We start from the raw sequence: 23691 nt of genomic DNA, 5'->3' as shown, positions 1-23691 counted from the left end.
GTGTGGGAGACGCTATCGGGGGGTTCAGAGTTTTCCTAGGGAGACTGAATTTGGACCAGGAGCCAGCTCACTTCCACAAGCACCATGTGAAGCCGTGATTCCTGGCGTTGTGGTGGCGGTGGAGGAGGGGGACTGGGCTTGGAAGCTTGGAGACCAGCAGGGAAGTGATGACAGATCTTGGATTGTCTCCTGGCGGGTCCTGAGTTGTCTCCATTTGCAGTTTGGAAAGAAGAGAAGGGAACCAGACAAGGGGAGGACGGCGGTGAGGAGCAAATGAGGACGGTGATAAAGATATGGCTGACTTGAGGGTGTCTGAGAAGATCACGGGCTCGTTTCCACTGACTTCAGGAGATTTTGCCAACACAGTTGGTAGCACTCCTGACCACGGTCATCATCTTGACAGTTATTTGGATTAAGTATGAAATTGACTTCTCCCAGTACCGATAGCGTAGCCCATGACATCAAACCGAGAATGGGAATATATGGTGTGTAGGGAAGAGGAAGAGTCCACTTGGCTGCGTCCCCAGATTGGCTGTGGAGATATGTGCTCAGGGTGCCCTCACTGAACTGCAGCATCCTCTGCTTTAAGTGAATTTTCTTCCCTGCATCCTGCGATTATGGCCCTCCTAACTTTGTTAGACTGCATATTGAGTTTTTAATCTTCTGCATTTCCTTCGCTTTCCATTTCCTCTAACGTCTTAACTGGTAATTCAGTTTGTTCATGGGCTGCTGCCAGCAAATCACCTCCTCGTGCCAGGGTCCTTCTCCCACGCATGTGCAGTTGTCCTAGCATGAGGCCGCAGAGCTGGCAGAATCCACCTCTGCAGAAAAAGATCATGCACACCTGAGACTTTGGGGACAATCATCTACTGTCCTTATCACCAAAAGGTTCAGCGTTAAATTACTTGTCTCTTACATGAAGGAAGACTCTGCGTTGGTGAAGGGAACCAAACCCAGACAAACAGCAAGCATTGCGCTTTCTCAAACAAGGACCCCCTAGGACCAGTTCTCCTTTAACACTGTGCTCACTCTTGGAAATGGATGATCCCTTGGGGTTACAGCAGCCGTCACCTGAGTCACCATCCATCCGTATTTCTTTCTGTGTAATACAGTTTGATGATCATGGGAAAGGCCAGCCACTGGGACTCCGCCGACTTTAACTCAGAACTTGAAGGGTGAGGTTGGGGTTGCTGGACTCCTCATTATCTACTGCCTCCAGAAATAAACCTTTTTAAAAAGTTCTTTTGAGTGACCATTTCTCAAATCTTTTCTGAATCCTGGTAGGATTGTGGACCTGTGACAGACACACTGAGGTGACCTCCAGTTCAGATAGCTCACAACAGGGAGAGAGCCTGAAACATCAAAGCCATCTCTTTATAGGAGGCCAATATAAATGACCCAACTCCAACCACATGTGTAAGGAGAGCTGATGATCAGTGTTAGTGACCTTTAGCCTAAAATCAGGTTATTGATTAGCGAGGTCACCCCCCCTCACATTGGGGGACTTCCTGATAAGCAGATGCTGTCTCAGTGGACTTCAATGCTACATACCCTCCAAGGCTAGATCTATTCCAAAATATACAGAGCCTGGATCCCATTTAATGATATCTGTGCTTTTTCTTTTGAGGTGGGGTCTCCTGTGTTGCTCTGGTTGGCCTCAAACTCACAGTTCTCCTGTCTCTGCTTCTGAAGAGCTAGGACTACAGGTGTGCACCAGTGTGCCTGGTGCCTTCTGTCTTTTGACACTTCTTTGATTAGAGAGTTGTATTGTCTTTTAAAAAATATTGAACGAAGCCAGACTTGATGGCACTTGGCCGAGTTGGAAGGTTGGATTACGAGAATTGCAAGTTTGAGACCAACCTGGGCAATTTAGACCCTGTCTCAAAATAAAATTTTTTAAAAGGCCAGGAATGTAGCTTCGTGGTAGAGTACTTGCCTAGCATACCCAGGGACCTGGGTTGAATCTCCATCTCTACTTCAAGAGGAAAGAAGAAGGAAGAAGAGAAGATTAAAATATTCTATGCCTTATTTTATTTTTTTAGTACTGGAACTGAACCCAGGGACACTCCAACATTGAACCACATCCCCAGTCATATTCATTTTTTATTGTGAGGTAGGGTCTTGCTAAATTGCCCAGGCTGTCCTCAAACGTGCAATCCCCCTACTGAGTTGCTGGGATTACAGGTGTGTACCATCCCACCTGCAGCTTACTTTTAAGCTTGCAATTAACTGAGATATAGCTAGGGTTTTTTTCTAGGTGAAGGAAAGCTATTTGTTCTAAGGGTATCCCTAGAACACCCCTATGCTCTAAGCCCCTGCTATGGAGTGTTCTGCTTTGGGGGGCCTAGGGAAATATTGAAACTGTATGGTCCTGGTAAACAGAATCTCTGTTCAGATTATGTTACCCATTCAGCAAAAATCACCAAGAAATAGGCCATCAAAGGAGGAGAACATCATTGCTACGTAAGTACAGCGAGAGATGTAAAAGCTCTCACAGAGTCCAGTGAGAGTAAAAGCTATTTACTGAAATGATGATGACTCAGAAATTCAATTAAATATATTATGAAATATTTCAAGCCCATTAGGGTTTAAATAATATAAAAAGAGGGGAAAGAACATGGTGAATTTTTGCTGTTTTATTTTAAATATTAAGAGCATACATTTATTCATATCAGTTCACTTACCTTCAGTATTCAAGTCTACATTCAAGGGAAGATGTGAGGTCCAGCTGTCGTAGGGCTGTCCCTCTTAGAGATGACAAAGGTCCTAAGTCCTTGGCATAATTGCTTTAGATCAGTGTATAAATTACCAACCGTCAGGGTCTTTTACAGTGTAACGTGGGTGATTATAATGTCGGTGAGGGTAGTGCGTATTCGATGGGTCTCCAGAGGTTTTATTTCCTTGCCTGCACAATGTACATGACAAGAAGTTTCCAAGTCCTTCCTTCCTGTGCATCCTGAATGGATCCCCTACAAAGAGGATGAAAGATGCCCCGTGCTTGGAGCAAGGATTCCCTAGTAGCTCAGGGTCTCTCTCTTCCTCTCATACGTTTGCTGGGGGAGGTGGTCCAGGACCAATTCCAGGAGATTCTCTTTGAATCTGTGATATGAATATGTGATAGCCAGATTCATGATCATTCTAGAAATAAGTGGGATGACGTAGTCATTAAGAGCAATACCCAACACAGATCAAGAGGGGGATAGTGGTTGTCACAAAGGTATCCAGTTGGTCTTATGTATATCCCAGGGTCCTCAACATTTGCTTCATTTCTCTCTCTCTCTCTCTCTCTCTCTCTCTCTCTCTCTCTCTCTCTCTTTCTATGGATTGAATGCAAGGACATTCTAACACTGAGCTACATCCCCAGTCATTTTTATCTTTTATTTTGAGACAGGAACTCATTAAATTGCTGAGACTGGCCTCGATCCTCCTGCCTCAGCAGGAGATTATGTCACCAAGTCACTGGGATCACAGGCATGTGCCACTGGGCCCAGCTCACTTCACTATCTCCTTGATATCATTATATTAGACACCATTCTACAGATGACAAATTAAACCTGTGATAAACCAAATCCTCAACTTTTCCACCCTTGGGGTGGGAACTCGATAGACCAAAGCCGTGAACTCTGTATTTATTCAGCTCAAGGACACCCTGTACACAGCCTTGGCAGGGCCAAGGATTCAGAATGATGACCATCGCTGGCATTGCCCTGTAGCTTGCAGGAGGAGTCATCCTTCATAATTTCTGGGAGGCAGTGATGGCATAAACCTTAGTCTTAGAGTCCCCCACATTTTCCGGTTGTCATGGATGACTTCAACCAGGAGGCCAACCACTTGGTGTGCAGGTGACGTTGCTGGCAGTCCTGAAGGAGTTGTCATCCTCCCAGTTCTCTGCCAATCCAAACATATTGGCGTGGACCCAGGCCGTAGGAATGACAGTCTTTTGGCTCGATCTTCCAGTGGGCTCTATGACATGTTCAGCACCAAATCCCGCCTTTCATGTTGGAGGGCTTTTGCTCCTGGAAAGTGGCGTTTGGATTCCTACTGACCATATTGTCTCTTGTCAGCCATGATGGTCCCATTGAACTTGCCACGTGCCAAATCATTTTTGAACACATGGTCTATTATTGAAGTCAAGGAAGGCGTCATTAAATGCTACAGTACCCACTTTGGAAGCAGCTTAGTAACTAGGTACTCTATCCAATCTGCACCTTTAGTGTTTGTCTTAACATTTTCAGAAGCAGATCTGAACTTGATAAAATTAAGCATTGGAAAGAAAAGGAAAATATTGTGACTTAATTATTTTATTTTACTCACCGGCCATTTCTACTCCAGTTATTTTGCCTATTTTTATAGAATGTGCATATATAAAAGTTAGTCTTCTGATAGTCTTCAGTGATGTAAAGGCTTTGCTGTGTAATTTCTTAACTTTGGTGCCTCAGACAAGAGTAAAGGAGTATTAGTTTGAAATGACAATCAAGTTGGGCGCTGTGGCACACTCCTGTAATCCCAGCAACTCAGGAAGGGGAGGATCACAACTTAATGAGATCCTGTCTCAAATTAAAAAATAAAATGACTGGGGACATAATTTGGTGTTCAAGCACTCTTGGGCTCAATCCCCAGCACCAAAAACAAAACAAAACAAAACAACAACAACTACAAAAAAATGACTCGCTTCTCCCAGGGATTCACAAATACACAAACCCACACCCATCCAAACCCATATTTCACACACACACACACACACACACACACACACACACACAGCAAAGGGGCTTTGAATTTGAAAAAGTAAAAGTAAAATAATGCCAGAGGTATGACTGGACATTCACCATTTAAAGGATAATAACTTTCCACAGTAGGTGGCAAGCTGTACCCTCAAGAATGATCCCAAATAACCATCACAAAGAACTGCTTTAAATTCATTCCCTAAAGCCAGATAGGAGAGCACAGAGCAGTGTAAATTCCTGGGAGTATAAAGGACTGGACACTGAGTAACTAGAAGCAGCAGCAAGTACAGCAGGTCTGCAAAGTCTCTGTGGTGACAAGTCCTCTTCAAATGACGCCCACACTCCATCATGGTTCTGGGTAGGCGGATCTCCAGCACTCCCTGTGCCCTGCAAGCTCTCCTCCTCGATGTCCTGTAGGCCTGGGGTACACGGCAAGAGTCGGGCAGCACTCCAAAGAAATGAACGCTGATATTCCCACCAATTTGCTTCCCTTGGAGACCGTATTTTCAGGCATTGCCAATAACATTTCAGAACAAGGGGCTTTAAGAATATGGAAGAGGTACATCAGGATCCACCTTTTTAAAAAATAAATTTAATAGTGCATGATAATTACACAGAGTCGTGGGCTTTGTGGCATATTTGCACAAGCCCATGATTTAACTAGTTTCATTGCTCAGCACCCCCTCCCCCCCCACCTCCTCTTCCTTCACCTGCTGGTCCACCTTCCCTGTTCTTGAGACCCTCCAGCTTCCTCATATGAGAGAGAATGCTTGGCTTTCTCAATCTGGCTTAATTTGCTTAACATGATGTTCTCCAGTTCCGTCCATTTTCCCACAAATGGCATCATTTCATTCTTTTTTTATGAGTGAATAAAACTCCATTGTTTACAGATACCATATTTCCTGTATCCATTCATCTGCTGACAGCCACATAGGCTGATTCCCAAATCGGGCTATAGTGAATTGTGCTGCTGCAAACACGGGTATGCATGTGTCACTGTAGTATGCTGACCAAAGAGTGGTCCAGCTGGGTCATAGGGTGGCTCCATTCCTAGTTTTTTTTAAGAATCTCCATTCTGGCAGTACTAATTTATATTTCTACCAATAGTGTACAGAGTTCCTTTTTTCATGCGTCCCTGTCAGCATTTATTGTTATTTGAATTCCTAATGATGGCCATTTTTACTGGAATGGGATGAAATCTCAGTGTAGTTCTGATTTGCATTTCCCTGATGGCTAAAGATGGTGAACGTCTTTTCATATATTTGTTGACCATCTGTACTTCTTTTAAGTAGTATGGAACCCATCTTAGTGTCTGGTTTCTCTCCTTCTCATTGAGATATCATTCACCTACAATGACGGCCACCCTTTTAAAGTATATGATTGAGTCTATTTTTGAAGCTGGACTTTTCAACTCTAGAACATTTTCTTCACCCTCACAAGAAACCCCCGTATACATTAGTACTCATTTCTCCTCCCCCCCGATGTTAAGCACCCACCCATTCACTTTCTGTTCCTCTGGATTTGCCTATTCTGCACATATCTTGTTGATGGAATTATATTATATGGGTCCTTTGGTATCTAACTTCTTTCTCTTAGGATACTATCTTCAAGGTTTATCTGTGTCATAACATGCACAAGTACATCATTGCTCTTTATGGTCAAATAATATTCTGTTGCAAGTATAGACCACATTTTGTTGATCCAGTCATTGGTTGATGGCTATTAGGGTTGTTGATTTTTTTTTTTTTTTTTTTTTTTTTTGCTACAGAGAAGAATGATTCTAAGACCTTCTTTGTACAATTTCTGTAAGAACATGTTTTCTGTTCTCTTGAGTATATTATTCCCAGCAATGGAAGGGTTGCTGATCTGGTGTCTCCTTAACCAAATCACCTTATTAGCATCCTGGGAAGGAGACTGAGCTTAATTTGGGTAGATTAGGAAACAGGACAGGGAAAACTAACACAGAAGTTGTGGTCTTCAGGATAAATGTCATTGTCTTCTAGTCTCCAATGGGTAAAGAATGATATAACTAGTTTCTGACTTTTTAAAAATAAATACACGGGAAGACTACAAATTCCAGTGGTTCACATTTCTCCACCAATAAGGGATGAGGGATTTCATACACCCCTGTTAGTTAACAGTGGATCTCGACTCTGATTCCCCCATGATGGAGGGGCGGTGGGTGTACTCAGGAGAAGGAAGGGCGATTTCAGAGTTCATCAACATTGGTTAGGGAATGGATGTAATTTGAAAGGAGTCTCTTGGTGCTTTCTCCAATTCTGCAGAGGTTTTAGTTCACTTCGTAGGGGAAGGGAACTCTGTGGGGGAGGGAAGACAGACAGACATCCAGCAATCTGCAGCAAACACAAAAATGAATGTGTGGCTTTACTTTTTTAAAAAATCCTGGGGTGGCTTTACTAGCAATAATATTTTTTCGAGGATCTTCTGTTTTCTAAACTTTGTAGATTTTATTTATATCAGTGTGAAAAGCAAAGTCCTGCTACTTGGAGATGTGTTAGACGTGGTACAGTTGTCACTGTAGATCGTAAAAACTAGAAAAAGGCCACCACGCTGAGAGATGTGCTATTTCTCTGCCAGCTCCTTGGGAGCCCCGCCATCCAGGCCAGCCCTCAGCTGGAAACTCCTCTATGACATGAAGATGTGTTTCCTGGGGACAGAGCTGGTTCCCTGGGGAGCCTTTTGTCTGCTTGGGACCAGCGCAGACTATGAAGAGGACCAGATTTTTGTCCACCTATGCATTTCATTTATCCTGCAATCAGGGTAAAGTAAGAAAGCAGGTGATCGCCTTTTCACAGTGACCTACCAGGCCCCCGTGCCATCCCTCGGCACCACACAGGGGGACCCAGTCAGTTGGCTAAAGGCATTAATGATCTATAATTACTTCCTGTGTTGCCGCCTGGTGGGTTTCTGCTTTTATGGCCAGGCCTTTGGGACCTGAGCCCACAGGAACATGATGGATGATGGAACTTAATTGGATCCCTCTAGGTAGGAGGGCCTGTCCACAATGTGGGGCGAAGTCCTCCGCCTAGGGCATTAACCTGAGTTAATCATTATACTCTTGAACTGAGAACTAAATGGAGAAATAGTTCTCTTCTGTCACAGCAATTTTTTTAAATAGACTATTTTTTTTTTAAGAACAGTTTTAGGTTCCCAACAAAACAAAGTGAAAAGCAGAGTTCCCATATCCCCCTGCCCCCAACCTCCCCTCCATCCACATCCCACATCACAGGGTTACATTTGTTAGGACCCTACATGACACCTGGTCACTCAAGTCCATGGTTTTCACTGTGGTTCACTCTCACTGTTACATATCCCGTGGGTTTTGACAAACGTGTGATGACACTTGTCCATCATCCCAGCCCCCTACAGAATAGCTCTGTATTCACCCCCCACCGGACCCCTGCCAACTACAGATGCTCCTGTGGTCTCCATAGTTTTGCCTGTCCTAGAAGGTCGCTGGAGTAGGACTCATACAGCATATAGCCTTCAGACTGCTTCTTTCACTTAGTTATAGGCATTTAAGTTTCCTTCATGCCTTTTCTTGGCTTTCCCACTCATTTCATTTTAGCCCAAATAACGTTCCATTGCTTGAATGTGCCATAGTGTACGTCCTTCCCCTGGATGAAGAATTGGTTGCTTCCATGAATAGAACCGCTATAGACATTCACATGCAGTCTGTTCTCTCTCTCTCTCTCTCTCTCTCTCTCTCTCTCTCTCTCTCTCTCTCTCTCTCCTTCTACTACTCTCTTTTCATTTCTTTCTTTCTCACATAAATTTTCAACTCATTTGGATAAATACCGAGAAGTGTAATTCCTGGAGTATGTGGCGAGCATATGCTTGGTTTTGTAAAATGCTGCCAGATCTTCTTCCAAAGTGTCTTTACCGTTTTGCTTCCAACCAAAGTGAGGCTTCCCTTACTTTGCATCCTCACCAGTAGTTGGTGGTGCCCGCGTTATGAATTTTGAACATTCCAATAAGCGTGTGGCAGTATCTAATTGTTATTTTAATTTGCAATTTCCTAATGACATATGGGGTTGAATAACTATAGTAAGATTTTTAATCTCTTAGGCCAAACCTTTCAATTCTATCAGAACCAGCATCTCCTTTTTTTTTTTGTATGATGATGCTCTTTTATTGAATCAATAAAATTTGAAGAAACCAACTTACCTTTAGCTCATGTTTTAATTCATAGACTCTGTGAGAACAAAATTCTAATCTATCTTGTCCTTCATGGTGTGGATGATTGGAGAGAGTAGAGATCTTCAAAAGGATCTGTCTTCATTCTAATTTTTTGAAATGGTCCTTGAAGATATAATGAAAGATCTTGAGATACGGAAATCATCCCAGATGATCTAGATGAATCAAATCCAAAGACAGTCATCCTTATAAAGAAAGGCAGAGGGAAGTTGGGACAGGAGTCAGGTGTGACCACAGAGGCAAAGACAGGTGTGGGGTAGCCACATGTCCAAGAGTACCTACAGCCACCAGTACCTGGAAGACATCAAGAATGAGGTCTCCAGAACAAGTGTGGCCTGCTGACCCTTGATTCAGACTTCTGGCCTCCAGCCCTGGGCAACACTCACCTGCCTTTCTTCTCCATGGAGTCGCCTGCTCTGGACATTTATATAAATGCAGTCATACAATGTGTGGTCATTTGCATCTGGATTTCTAAACTGGGAACCAGGAAGAGGAGTATTTATTATGAAGGGGTTCCCCGTACATTCTAAATATATTGCAAAGTTCTTTTTCCTTTCTTGAAATCAACATCATAGGTAACGTGGCCTCACTACATATATAATTTTTAGAAAACAATGCGTCTTATAATACAAATCACTTTTAAAGTAAGTAATTTGGGGACTTGTCTACACTGGGACACTTCCCGGCGTGAGAACCCTTGAGCCTTCCTGCCAGTCTGTATCACCATGAGCAGGCCACCTGCAAGAGTAGGGACACACAGCAGCAGTGTTTGCGCTGACGACCTGGCTGTCTCTAATGGTGAACAACTCCTGATAAAGTCCCAAATAAGCCAAAGTTGAATCTTCCCTCAGTCTGCACAAGCGGTGACAGTCTCGGAAATTCCAGCGTGTGTTCAAACCGTGTTCAAAGCACGGCCCTCTGTTTTACTCATCAACAGAGTTAGGCTCTCACCTCAGAGGACTGACTGCAGGTGGGCTTTTCACCTCTGTGAATGTCTGGCCACTCAAAAGTCACACACACACACAAAAAACCCAGTTTTCATAGAGCAGCACTGTCCTGTCATGGAAAGGCAGGTAGCATCGCCATCGCCTCCCCTCTCCATGCCAGTGCAGCCTGTGGATCCTGCGCCCAGGAGGAACCAACATCTCTCTCAGTGTATGCGTACTGTGTTATCTTTGTGTTATTATAACCAAAAAAACTAAGATACTCAACTTAACAATACAAAAGGTTTATTTTGGCTTATGCCTGTCCTTACGCAGGGCCAGTGGCTCAGCTCTTCTCAATCTAAAAGGCACTTTTACACCCCTGACCACCTCAGTTTCTTTTTTTCTCTTGTTTGTGTAATTTCTTCCTGGTTAACATTCTCCCTGTACTTATAAAGCTGTTCAACGTTCTTCCTTCTTTTTTATTTTTTGGTCCTGGGAATTGAACCCAGGACTCTGGGCAGTCTACTACTGAGGTACATCCTCAAACCTTTTTAAAATTTTAATTTTGAGAGTGAGTCTTGCTAAGTGGCTGAGGCTGGCCTCAGACTTAACAATCCTCTTGCCTCAGCCTCCCAAGTGGCTGAGATTACAGGTGTGAACCACTGTAGTCGGCTTCAACCTTTTTCCATCTTAAAACAAAAAGGAAAATGCGTTTCAAATCTCTTTTCAGCCGACCTGGGTTGCACTTGGATTTCCCAATATTTTCTTAACTGACTCCCTCCCAACTCTCCCATGGGCATGGAGGGGATCTATTAGACACCCAGGGCATGGCAGGCCAGGCCAGGCCTCTGCCAGAGTCCCCTTTCCACAACATGGTGCCTTATCACCAGGCCCTGTCCAGAAATATGTTCCTCTCATTTCAGGAAATCTTTGAGCCACTTCTTGAGATGTGATTGGGACATAATGAATTGCACATACTTCCCAGCTTTAGTGAGGTGTAATTCACACACTGTATAATTCAACCATTTAAAGCATATGATTCCATCATTCTCAGTGTATTCACAAGGTTTGCTCATATTTAAAATGTCCAATTTGGCCCATTTTGGTTTGTGGGTCTACCCTGAGATCCTTTTCATAATCAAGCTATGTCACTACCCACAGTCTCCTCAGGCTGGTTTGTAATTTCTTCTCCTCTCCATAGTAACAATTATTCCTATTTCTGTGACTAGAAAGTAGTTTGCATTTTCTAGATTTTTATAGAAATGGAATTAGTTAGTCTGTACTGTTTGTTTTGTTGCTTTGTTTTAGTCTGGCTTCTTCCTTCAGTATAATCATTTTGAAAATTCACTTATGTTGTAAACACATGTCAATCGCCCATTATTTTCTTGTTGCCAAGTAGCATTCAATTGTATGATTATACCATAATTTATCTACTCCCCCATCAATGGAAGTTGGGTTGTTTCCAGTTTGGAACTTTTACAGAAAAGCTGCCAGGAAGATTCACGTGCAAGTCTTTATGGGACGTGTGTTTTCATTGCTCATGGGTAAATGTCTAGCAACAGCTCACCTAGATCACATGATGAGTGTGTGCTTGACTTTTTAAGAAACTGCCCAACTCTTCCTCAGCGTGGGTGTACCAGTCTGCATTTCCTCCAATGGCGTAAGAGAGGTGGTGCTCCACATTCACAGCACCTTCTGATATGGCCAGTCTTGCTCAGTTCAGTCATCCCAGGAGATGTGTGGTGATATGCCCCCCCCATTCCACTTTTAGCACTTCTAACCTCCTGGTAATTTCCACTACATGCCCCCCACCATTACATCTCTCGTGTTGTTCTTGTAATCCAGATGCTTCGCTATTTGTCCTTTATCTTAACACTCAACCCCAGAGCCCCTGACCCTCCTGGCTGAACCAAAATCTCTCTCAGTATATGCATACTGTGTTATCTTTGTGTTACTATAACAACAACAACAACAAAAAAAAATCCTAAGATAGTCAACTTAAAAAGACAAAAGTTCTATTTTGGCTTGTGCTTCTGGAGGTTTCAATCTGTGGTCAGTTGGCTCCATTAGTTCTGGGCCAGTGGTGAGGCAGTGCATGATGGGGAGTGTACATGGTAGAGGAAGTTGCTCACCTCATGGTGACCAGGAAAGAAGAAGGGGCCAGGGTCCCAATATCCCTTTCTAGGGCATCCCCCAGGGACCTACTTTGCTCTCACCAGGCCCCACCTCCCAAAGGTTCCGTCACCTCCCAGGAGTGCCACAGGTTGAGGACCAAGCCTTCAACACATGGCCTTTGGGGGACATTCCAGATCCAAGTATAGCTTGTACCCAGAAAATTCTGTGGATAATTTTTTTCAAAGCTGTTTTGCATTTTGATGAAATGCTCTGTGCAGCTGTTTTCCCCACCCAAGGGTAACACAGGGTTTGACACCTGACAGGTTCACTGTCATCAGCGGCAATGGCAGAGACTGACTGAGCATCTCAAGAGTGGAGCTATTTCCCCGAAACTTAAAAAATGTCACTCCATTTTTTTCTTATTAAAGAGAGCTAGCCATGCCTGGTGGTACATGCCTGTAATCCCAGCCACTCGAGAGGCTGAGGCAGGAGGATTGCATGTTCGAGGCCAGCCTGGGCAATTTAGTGAGACCCTGTCTCAAAAAAAAAAAAAAAAAAAAGATTTTTAGAAAGGGGATGAAGATTTAGTCAGGGGTAGAACACCCCTGGGTTCCATCCCCAATAGTGCTAAATAAATACATAAATAAACAAAATGAAGAGGGCTGTTGTTACAGTCATTGTTATTTGAAATTTACCAATCAGAAACAGCATGCAAGTCCTAGCAATGTTTTGAAATGAACTATTGTCCTATTTTTTTAAAAACAACCTTCAAACATAGAAGGCAAACTATAAATGACATCAAGGGAACTCATGAACCTTAAAGAAATTAAAGTGGGTCTGAATAAGGGTTACCCCATCATTCTTCCCTTTTGGTTTTAAGTTTCCCTGTCTCTAAAGGTTTTATTTTCTATATTTAACTAGACTTAAGCACTTTGCCTATAATACTCTTCTATATTGGTGGTGAGGAAGGGAAAGAGTTGAGACACACATTTCAGCCAGCTTTTGAGAATTTCTTGGACGTCAGAAATATGGGCATGATTCTCCACTCCCCAGAGGACAGTCCATCCTTTGGAGCTGGTTGTACAGGTTCCCAGGAGGGAGGTGGAAACACAGAGTGAGTTGGTCTCCAGGACAGTGCTGCCTGGTAATGAGGGGTAGCAAAAAGGGTAAGTTTCCAACTCCGGTTGGAAACCAGAGCTGTGGAATGCAGAGTAATGGTCGCTGTGGCTGGAAAGCCGCCCACCTGGCCTGCGGTGCACAGCAGTGGCTTGGGTTTGGTCACCAGGGACCCAGAGGCAGGAGCACGGACACACAGCAGCGCCCCCTAGAGGGATCCTGCACCGCTGGGGTAATGCTTGGAATGAACAGACCACCTAAGATCCGGAGAGCAGCAGTGTGGGACTCCTTCCTAGAGCAATAGGGCGGAGCAGTCCCAGCTATTTTTGAAATGGTCCTTCCTAGTGGTTCTGATAGCAAGGTAACTCCATCCATCACGTCTTCGTGAGATCAATGCAGTCACGGTCAGATGAGAAGGGTTATGATGTGGCCTGAGCCAGAGCACCAGGCAGAGCCAGAGCACCAGGCAGAGCGCTGGAGCTCACCTTCGCTGGTGGACCCAAATCCCCTGGGGCCCTGAGAGTCTGCATTTAAGACAGACTCCCCGGGTATCGGTGCCCTCAGGCCATGCACGGAATTCCTTAACCGAGTTGTTCTTCTCTCTCCAAGGGGAAATTGTCCTGAAAACGCTTACATCAAATAAGCGAGACTGTTGTTATAATAGTCGTATTCATTTTTGGAGAGTGTGAATGTCAAATCCAGATTTTTATCTTCTGCTCACTTTATGTATTTATTATTTTTCCAGGATAGGGGATGGAATCCAGGGACACTCTACCATTGAGCTACATGTCCGTGGGGGTGGGGGGTAACATATATATATATATATATATATATATATATATATATAAAATTTATTTATTTATTTTTTAAATTTCAAGATAGGGTCTCCCTAAGTTGCCCAGGCTGGCCTCAAACTTGCAGTCCTTCTGCCTTGGCCTCCAATATGTATCACAGTGCCTAGCTCTCTTCCACTTTAAAAAAAAAAAAAAAAAAAAGTTCAGGAAGGCAGAGTTCTTCCTTACTGGCCTCATGTAAAAATCATTTGAACAAACTCCAGATTGACTTGTCTTTATTCTAGGTTTGAAAATTCCCATGCCATTTATTTTACTGGTATTTCTGATTTCTGAATGAAGTTAAGTTCAATCCAGTATGTCAGCTACATTCACTAGGATGAACAGTGGCATTCAAAAAATGTTTAACTAGATGTTCCATGAGATCTATCACTTTTGTTGCTAAAGCTTGGAAACATGGTGCCTGATTTAAGCATTAGACTATCTTTAACCAAGGACCACCCCCAAGTTGGAGGTACCATCTTGTGGTAGTTTAAAGCATATACTGAAGCCCAACTTCTGGATTCAGATTCCGGTTCCTGCAGAGTTCATTTGTGCCTGTGGACAGTCATGCAATAGTTTATTCATCTGTAATATGGAGCTACATTCTACAGGTATTATTGGAATAAGTTAACTAACATGGTTAAAATTCTTAAACAGTGTTAGACATATATCAAAGCTATGAAAGTATTTTTTAGATATATGGTCAAAATAAATAATCTTTGCATTAATGTCCTATTTGGGTTGCTCAGTGGTCCTATGGAATCTAGAAGGCCTATCTCTTTTTAGCAGCTAAAATGTTATTCTACAAGACTTTCCCAATAAGGCTGATCAGAGAGAAGGGAGACTTCAGCCAACCACCTGGGAACCTCCAATAAAACTAGGCCATTAAGAAATTCATTTATTTTCTGTATTTGATTGAACTCACTTCAGTCCTTTGGTTTTACAGTTGGTGATGTATGTTGGTCAGGTGACCAAGGATATATTGAAGTGGCCCCGTCCCTCCTCCCCTTCCATTGTGAAACTGGAGAAGAGAGTGATTGCTGAATTTGGAATGCCATCTACCCATGCCATGGCAGCCACCGCCATCTCCTTCACGCTCCTTATCTCTACCATGGACAGATACCAGGTAAGTGCCGCAGTCTGGCTGGGCACAAAATCACGAGCCACTCACAGCTTTGTAGATTCAAACAGCAATTCTTTATTCCCGAACTCACACCGGCCCTCTCCAAACACGTTCTGGGGAAATCCAGGTTCTCTCCAAATCCACCTCCTCTGCCTCCCAAAATACTCTCTGAATCCCTGGAGAGACTCAAGGGGAACTACAGGAGCGGGCACGCCTAAGACAGCAGGATACGCCCTATTCCCAGCAGGGTACACCTTAAACCTGGAACCGCCCTAAACCCAAGGAGAACCCTAAACCCTGATCCGCCCTAAACCCGGATCCACCCTGGTCCTTGAGCAAGGTCACCTTACATGCAATGTCACTGCAAAATGTCTAATGCAAGTCCTATTTCCACGAGTCCTTCCACTAAGCAACATGGGGTATGCTGGCAAGGAAATTGTCATACCTGTTTGGCTAATGGCCCTCAGCAGGTAAGGTGGCCTGACTCTCCTTCCCACCCCCTACCCAGGCCAGTGATACTGTACAATGAGGCAGCTAACAGAGGTACACTTCAGAATTTTCTCTTAAGTTTGCTTTGAAGAACTTTAAAGTTTATGGGGTAAAGACTAATGGGAACAGAAACCTATTGGATGACAGCTTCCTCATAAATAAAGTGACCATATAATTTAGCATCCGTATCGGTTTGTGCCCAAGAGTGCAAGTGGGCACCATTAATAACCACACCAGGACAACTGGCAAAACACAGCCATCCAGGCAGCGAGCATGCTTTGTCTTCTCCCAGGTACCGTTTCCCGACTTGCCTGCCTGGGCAGACTTGAATCAGTGCTCTCATTCTCTGTTCACCAGACACAAAGAGTTTATGATCCTGTAAACGATCCTCCAGGGCAGAGATGATTCCACCAAATCCCTCTGCCAGACTCCCCAGGGCCTGGGGCTGAAAAGAGTCTGTGCTCAAATTACCCTCTGAGGATGCTTCTGCCTCTGCTTAGGGCGCAGCCATTAGAAGGAATGACTCCGATTATTTTAGAACTGTCTAAATGACAGGAGATTGATTAATCATGAAAACAGGAGAATGTCCCTTAATGTCTGCTTAGATCCCAATTACAGTAAGACCTTTTAACAGTTATATTAAAACTCTAATGAAGATTTATTTTTTTGTCTTCTCCTACATGAGATATATTGCTTTAATTTGTGTTTCATAAATGTTACCTTTTAGCTATTGGAAATTTTATATTTCATGAAATCTAGCTGCCTTATAGGTAAATGGCAGTATTGTTTCACCCTGCTCCCTTTACCTCTGAGAATCAGGGATCTTCCATACTGGGGGTTATGCAGAAATGGGAGTAACAGGATCCCCACTGACCCTGCAGCCTTCTCCACCAGGCCGCCTGGGTTTAGAACTCTGTTCCTGAAGGGGAAAGGGACCATTGTATGTCTATTTAACTAGATATAATCATTTGTCATAACTTCCTCCAAGGTCATGCCAGGATCAAAGATGTCTGAATTAACTGAGTACAGACTTCTGATCTATGTTGTACCCAATGCCAGCTGCTCCAGGAGGATGTGGTGGGCACCAGCCTCCCTGGGGCTGGTCGGAATCCAGAGAAGTCTGTGAACACGCTAATGTTACTTAGGGAAAAAAGAAGCCAGGAGAGGCTGGCTGCAGGGACAGAACAATGACAAAACAGTAACAATTGGCCTCTTATACACTCATTTTTAAAGCCACCTAGTCCTTCTGAAAAGTTCTTTTCAGCTCACGTGATATACTGGTTTTCATAAGGCCTGAAAACCCATGTATTGTGAATTTCCTTTCTATTTTTTGGGGGATGGGGGGTATACGGGGGGATTGAACTCAGGGGCACTCAACCACTGAGTCACATCCCCAGCCCTATTTTGTATTTTATTTAGAGACAGGGTCTCACCAAGTTGCTTAGGGCCTTGCCATTGCTGAGGCTGGCTTTGAACTCACGATCCTCCTGTCTTAGCCTCCAGAGCCACTGGGATTACAGGTGTGTACCACTGTGCCTGGCTTCTATTTAATTTTTAAAGATTAATATGCTATGAAAGTCTGTGTATCCCCCATATGACCCGGTGTTAGCCAGATTCCTCTGGCTGCTCTGACTGAGATTTAGCAAGGTCTGGACTACTGCCTTAATATTTAGCAAGGTCTGGACTACTGCCTTAATATCTGGACAACTGTTGCTGGTTGGGCCTTTCAGACTATACGGCACTGACTGTTTGCCTTGCTTCATGGTCAAATTGTGTATTTCTCAAGCTTTCACTTCAGAGTAGTTAAAAATAAAAGTTAATCACTCCAGCCTGGCATGGTGGCTCACGCCTCTAATCCCAGTGACTCAGGAGACTAAGGCAGGAAGATCAGGCCAGCCTCAGCAAATCAGCAAGGTTCTAAGCAACTTAGTGAGATATTGCCTCAAAATAAAAAATAACAAGGGCTGCGTATGTGGTTCAGAAAACACATAGATAGATAGATAGGTAAATTTATTCACTCCAGTTAAAATGCCAGCACAGTAGTTGTGACCATGAGTCTTAAAACCAAGTTCTACTCTACATTATCCGTATGTTTATATGTAGAGAAACTTCCTCACCCTCTCTCCCTTCTGTTTCCCTGGGTTTAAAATGTCTTCAGATGGTTGGATTGCTGGTCTAGGCAATATGGGATTCACACCAACAGTTGTGGCATAATGAATCCTGTTGCCACCTACAACATCAAATCACACACGTCCGAGCGTGATCTAATTTCCTTGTTTTCTGCTCCATTCCCCACAGTATCCTTTTGGTTTGGGACTGACGATGGCCGTGGTGTTCTCCGGCTTGGTGTGCCTCAGCAGGCTCTACACTGGGATGCACACGGTCCTGGTAAGGCGGCATGGGCAAGTCTTGCCCTGATGGTTTCAGTGTGTTATGGTGTTCCTGACACTGCTTAGGTATACAAGCATTTGCTACGTAATGATGTTTTCCATCAGATCAATGACTTGATAATTATGTTAGGGTGCAAGTCTAGTAATAGTAATGACATATGAAGATGACATCATTGAGGCAGAGGTGGATTGGATCCTCAAGACTTTGAAGACCAGCTAGGATGGCTAGGATGGCTAGGAAGGCAAGGGGGACCCTGGTCATTTTTCCACATTGGTTTACTCCTGATGCAGCCAACAGCACAGAACAAACATCCAGAGTCAAGGACGCAGTCAAGGAGCAGTACAGTTCCCACTTAGGTCCTCATGAGATGGGCCTGAAACCCTGGAGCCTCCACTGCTCTTTGCAGGGTGAGCCCCCACTAGGTAGAGGAGCCTAGGACCTCTCTTCTTTCCATACTGTCCTAGGCTGGGAAGTCGGGGTGGGAGCAGGGAGACACGTCTGCACTGGGAAGATTGTCCATCCTTTCACTCTATTAGGAATGTGTCCAGGGCTGCTCTCATCAGCACAGTTAAATTAACTTGGGGATTCAAATGTCTAGTGCAGCAGCCAGTCGCCTGGACGTTCCAGAGCACAAAGCTGGTCATGGTTTATCTCAGGGGCACTGTTTTGTCAACATCCTCAGTACAGGAAAACCTAAATGAAATGGGCCCTTGCTTGTCATGTGTATCTCAATGAAAAGCTTCAAGATGACATTAGCAAAAGATCTGGGAGGGGAAGGCCACCCCTGCCCAGCTTCCCTGCATCTCTCCTCGGGGCCAGGTGTGGGTTACCACAGGAAACACAGAAGAGGGGGTTAGCATGGGCAGCTGCAGCGGGAGGCAGTGGCAGCAGCTGGAGTCAAGTGAGGCAAATGGGGAGGGAAGGTTAATGGGTGCCAACAACTCGGTAATCAACACAAATGACTTTAATATAGTATTTTTAAAAACTCAAGTTGAATACCAAATATATGCATGAGCAAAGTATTTAAACCAGGAGTAAAGACAAGATCTGCAAGATCCAACCTGTGTTGTCACACTCCAGCCTCCCTGGCCTCCCCTCATCCGGGCCCCTGCTAGTCTGCCACTTGGGTGAAAGGGGAGCTCGGCTCCTGGAAACTCAGGAAGCAACCAAGGGCGAGTCTTATCCTTCTTCTCACCAAGGCCTGCCCTTGCTGTCCCCATCCCATTGCATATGGTGGCTTCTGAGGCAAGGGGAGGAGGGGGCAGATCATTCTTAATTTGGTACAACACTGCTCTGCATGACATAGAGGTTCTCTCCAAACACGTTGGTGGACTTGCATATGGAATTCACTAGAACTCTCCAGGTGGTTGGCGTTTAGCTGGGTCTGCTTTTGAATTTCCATAGGTTTCCATAAAATGTGAACTCGGACACTCGGTTTAAAATGAAAACCAAGGTCAACACAAGCGTGTGAGCCACAGAAGGGAATAAAGAACACACAGACCCACCGCCGTAGAAATGCTGATTCGTTATTTTTCTTTTCTTTTTAAAGCGGGTTGTGGAGATGGAGAAGCAGATATTTGTGGGGTGACAGATGCGCAGGAATGGGTACAGACACTATCTTTGGGGGAGGAGACTGACACAGGGGCTGTGGCACTCCACCCCTGTCCTGTCCCTCTATCGGGGCCCATGGCTTCTTTTACACCCATAATTTTGTTTCATAAAGATCTTGGATCCTAACTGAGCCTTGGGCCAGGAGTCAGGCTACAGGACAAGAGTGTGGCTTGGGGACTAGTGAGACATGATGCTCAGGAGAGAAAGGGAATATTTGGTTGTCATAGTGGAATAGAGGTGGATTATGGGCTGCTTTATTCAATAGCAACTTAATAACCTCCTGTGGGCCACAGGAGGCATTGGGCTATATCCAAGAGATGCTGAGGTCAACAAAGGCACCCCACCCTCCTGGGTCTCCAAGTCTATTTTGGGTGAAGGCAGACGTGTGAAGTGCTGCTAGCTTGATGTGACGAGGAGGCCTGTCCTAAGCACAGAGCAACCGGATTGAGTCAGCTAAGGTAACGCGCCTCTTCCCTGGGCTCCTTAAGTTTGCAGGTATTGCCATATATAATGCCCTCCACCCTTGCTGCCTGTTCAAGATCCCATGGAAAGCTCTCCAAAATACCTCTGGCGACATCTGATTGTCTTTTTCCTGGCTTCCTAACTCATTGTCTCTGGTGCTATTTGGAAAACCCACATTCACAGCAATATTATTTACAATAGCCCCAAAGCGGAAGAAACCCAAGGAACAAAATGTGGCACCTGAGTCCAGTGGGATATTATTCAGTGTTAACAAAGGAAGGAAATGCTGACCTGAGCTACGATACGGATAAACCTTGGAGCGATCTTCTCAGTGAGGTCCACCAATCACAAAGGAGAGATGTGATCTGGTTCACTGATGGGAAGAACCTAGAGCAGTCAGGAAGGAGAAGGTGGGATGGCGGGCTCCAGGCACTGAGGAAGGAGGGAGTAACTATTGAGTGGACACAAGGTGTCTGATCTGCCAAAGGAGCAGCTCTCTGGAGATGGACAGTGAGGTTTGCTCAGCAATGTGATGCCATTAACGCCATCCACTGTATACTTTGAAACTAATAAAAGGTGTACTTTTATTTAGAGTAAAGTGTGTCTTCTTCACTCGAAACTTGAGCTCAGGAGGTAGGTCCTGAACTGTGCTGTTTTTTCACATCTTGATGCGCAGTTGGAATTGACAGCCATCCATCAGACTCATGATGAGAATCCTGCAGCACCGGGCCTGGGTGCACACCTGAGCAAAGCTGGGTTGGAAGGAGGAAACAGCTGTGTGGCACCTACGTCAGGAACCCCACTGACTTCTGATCACACCGGCTCTGATGCTCGGCCTCTGAAGCTCAGCACTGAAGTGTCATAAAGTGGCTGCCTGCGTTTTCTACATGGTCCTCTGTGCGTAAGCACAAACTGCCATTCGTTGAGGTCTGCCCAGGCTCCAACTGGACTCCTGGGCAGACCTTCTCAGACCAGCTCAGCCTAAGGAAAGGGCATCTCTGTCAACATAGGTACCCATGCCAGAAAGATGGGCAAGCTGGGTGCAGTGACACATGCCTGTAATCCCAGGGACTAGGGAGCCTGAGGCAGGACCATCGCAAGTTCACGTAGCCTTAAGTTCAGCAACTTGGCGAGGCCTTAAGCAACTTAGCAAGACCCTGCCTCAAAATTAAAAAAAAAAAAAAGATAAAAAGGTTAGGGATGTGGCTGAGTGGTAAAGTATCCCTGAGTTCAATTCCCAGTACCAAAACAAAACAAGAAAACAAAAGAATGTGAGAAAAAAGAAGAAAGGAAGGAAGGAAGGAAGGAAGGAAGGAAGGAAGGAAGGAAGGAAGGCAGGCAAGACTCCTCCCTCCTCACACCTCTGCAGCCCCCTAGCCACCAAGCTGCCAATTCCGACTCCCAAATACACCTCAAAACTGTTCTCACACAGCTGCCAGGATACTGCTTCCAAATCTGACTGTGGAGCAGAAGCGTCTCTATCTCCTGCTGGCCATGTGCAATGACACAGCTCACTATGACTGGCAGCCATTTAGGGCCCCAGGGAAATAGGCCTTTGAAAGCAGTCAGCCTTAAAACATGGAGCATAAGGCACACGGCCTGACCACATGTGACCACATCCCCCAGGTGCTGACTGGGTCACACCTGGGCCACCCCACCTCTGGGTGCAAGGAGGAAACACAGTATCCTGATTGCTGAGGTCCGTTTGGAGCGAGGCCTCACATTCCCCACAGGGGAAGGCGTTGAAGTGAATGGTCCGGTTTGCAAGGTCACTTTTTGGGTGTACAGGTTCCTGTTCTCTTGGTGAGCTGGCGGAATTCAAGACAGCTAGATCAAATCACTCCACCTCAGGAAGGAGAAGAAGCAGGGTGGCTCTGAGGACTGTCCTTGTCGTCCCTTTGGAGTGCCACCAGTCACACGTCCTGGCTCCCACCTCCTCTCTCTAAGGTACGGAGGTGAGACTTTGGATGTGCCTGTCACTACCCTTTGGACCAGGTAGCCTTGTCAGACCCACAGGGTCAAGGAGCAGAAAAGGGACCCTGGGAACCATCTTGGGGGTGCAAAGGCAGTGAGTGTCCGGAGAACAGGAATGGCAAAGAGCCCCATCAATGCAGGAACATCAGGTGATCACATCTGCATGAATCAGGGCCATTTGAATGCAAATAGCAGACACCAACTCAAACCATTTTAAGCTTAAAAGAAAATGTATTGTCTTTATAACCACAATGTAAGAAGGTCAAAGGTTCAGGTGGTCACTGGGAGAGTGGTCCCTGGGTCCCACTGGACCTACCACTCCCTCTTTGACAAAGCTTGTCTCTGCATCTCCACAGGTGGTTTATGCTCTGGTGCTCCTCTTCTCCCTGAGGCTAGACCCAGGGAGCCCCAGGCTTAAATCCTTTCTGTTTCACTTCTGAAAGGATTCCAGGGAAGGGAGCTTTGGGAAAGATCTCTAATTGCCTAAGGACTCTATTGCTGCACAATGGCTGACCCAGGGCTGCCAGGACTAATTAGGCCACTGGGTCAGGAGCCAGCATGTTGGGTCAGGGACTGTGATTGGCAGCAAAGGTTAGGGTTGGGGCTGGCATACAGTATGGGCAGTTAGAAAAATAAAGTGCCTCCAGTTATCAGAAGAAGAGGGCGGGCAAAGCCCTCTTCTATTTTTTCTTACTCTCAAAAGGCTCAGAAACTGGGCATGATATTATTTTTGTGTTTGTGGGAGAAGAAGGATGACAGGAACTCAAGAAGGTTGTTCACACTATAACTGCAATGCCCTGAACTATTCAACCACACAGAACAACTTCAAATCCTGTGACTGATAAAGCAATCTTTCCAAATATCATTTTTTTGCATTATTCTTTTTTAAATTGCTTTTATTTTTTAAATATATGACAGCAGAATGCATCAGAATTCTTATTACACATATAGAACAGCTTTTCATATCTCTGTTTGTATAGAAAGTATGTTGACACCCAATTCGTGTCTTCATACCTGTACTTTGGATAATAATGTCCATCACGTTCCACCATCATTGCTAACCCCCTGCCCCCTCTCTTCCCCTCCCACCCCTCTGCCCTATCTAGAGTTTGTCTATTCCTCCCATGCTCCCCCTTCCTACCCCACTATGAGTCAGTCACCTTATATCAGAGAAAACACTCGCCATTTGTTTTTTGGGGGATTAGCTAACTTCACTTAGCATTATCTTCTCCAACTGCATCCATTTACCTGCAAATGCCATGATTTTATTCTCTTTTATTGCTGAGTAATATTCCATTGTGTATATATGCCACATTTTCTTTATTCATTCATCTACTGAAGGGCATCTAGGTTGACTTCACAGTTTAGCTATTGTGAATTGTGCTGCTATAAACATTGATGTGGCTGTGTCCCTGTAATATGCTGTTTTTAAGTCCTTTGGTACAGACCGAGGAGAGAGAAAGCTGGATCAAATGGTGGTTCCATTCCCAGTTTTCCAAGGAACCAAATATCTTAATAGGAAGATTAACCAGTTTCTATTGTTAGATCAGTGGATATGAGAAATATGAACAAATGGTGTTTGTTTTGACTTGAATCAGCAGCAGTGCTGCTGTTTCATCGTCCCTATGTTGTTTGATCTGTGGATAATTATGTAGATATTAGGTTTTATTTGCTTACTCATTTGTATTTTCCCCTAAGTATTCCTT

The 23691-nt window shown here is 44.7% G+C and overlaps 1 protein-coding gene across 3 annotated transcripts in view; it reads left to right on the top strand.

The window, feature by feature from the left end:
- Positions 1 to 23691, top strand: part of Sgpp2 (sphingosine-1-phosphate phosphatase 2) — a 110042-nt gene that overhangs the window by 63820 nt on the left and 22531 nt on the right. For all 3 annotated transcript variants that reach the window (XM_076866574.2, XM_077110294.1, XM_076866570.2), the window contains 2 exons: positions 14882 to 15061; positions 17846 to 17935. In XM_076866574.2, the coding sequence (XP_076722689.1) occupies positions 14882 to 15061; positions 17846 to 17935 (270 nt within the window). The remainder of the gene's footprint in view (positions 1 to 14881; positions 15062 to 17845; positions 17936 to 23691) is intronic.

This window comes from Callospermophilus lateralis, chromosome 9, assembly GCF_048772815.1.
Source record: "Callospermophilus lateralis isolate mCalLat2 chromosome 9, mCalLat2.hap1, whole genome shotgun sequence".
Classification (NCBI taxonomy): Eukaryota; Metazoa; Chordata; class Mammalia; order Rodentia; family Sciuridae; genus Callospermophilus; species Callospermophilus lateralis.
Note: the sequence above shows the minus strand (reverse complement) of the source record. Positions and strands in the feature narration are given on the sequence as shown.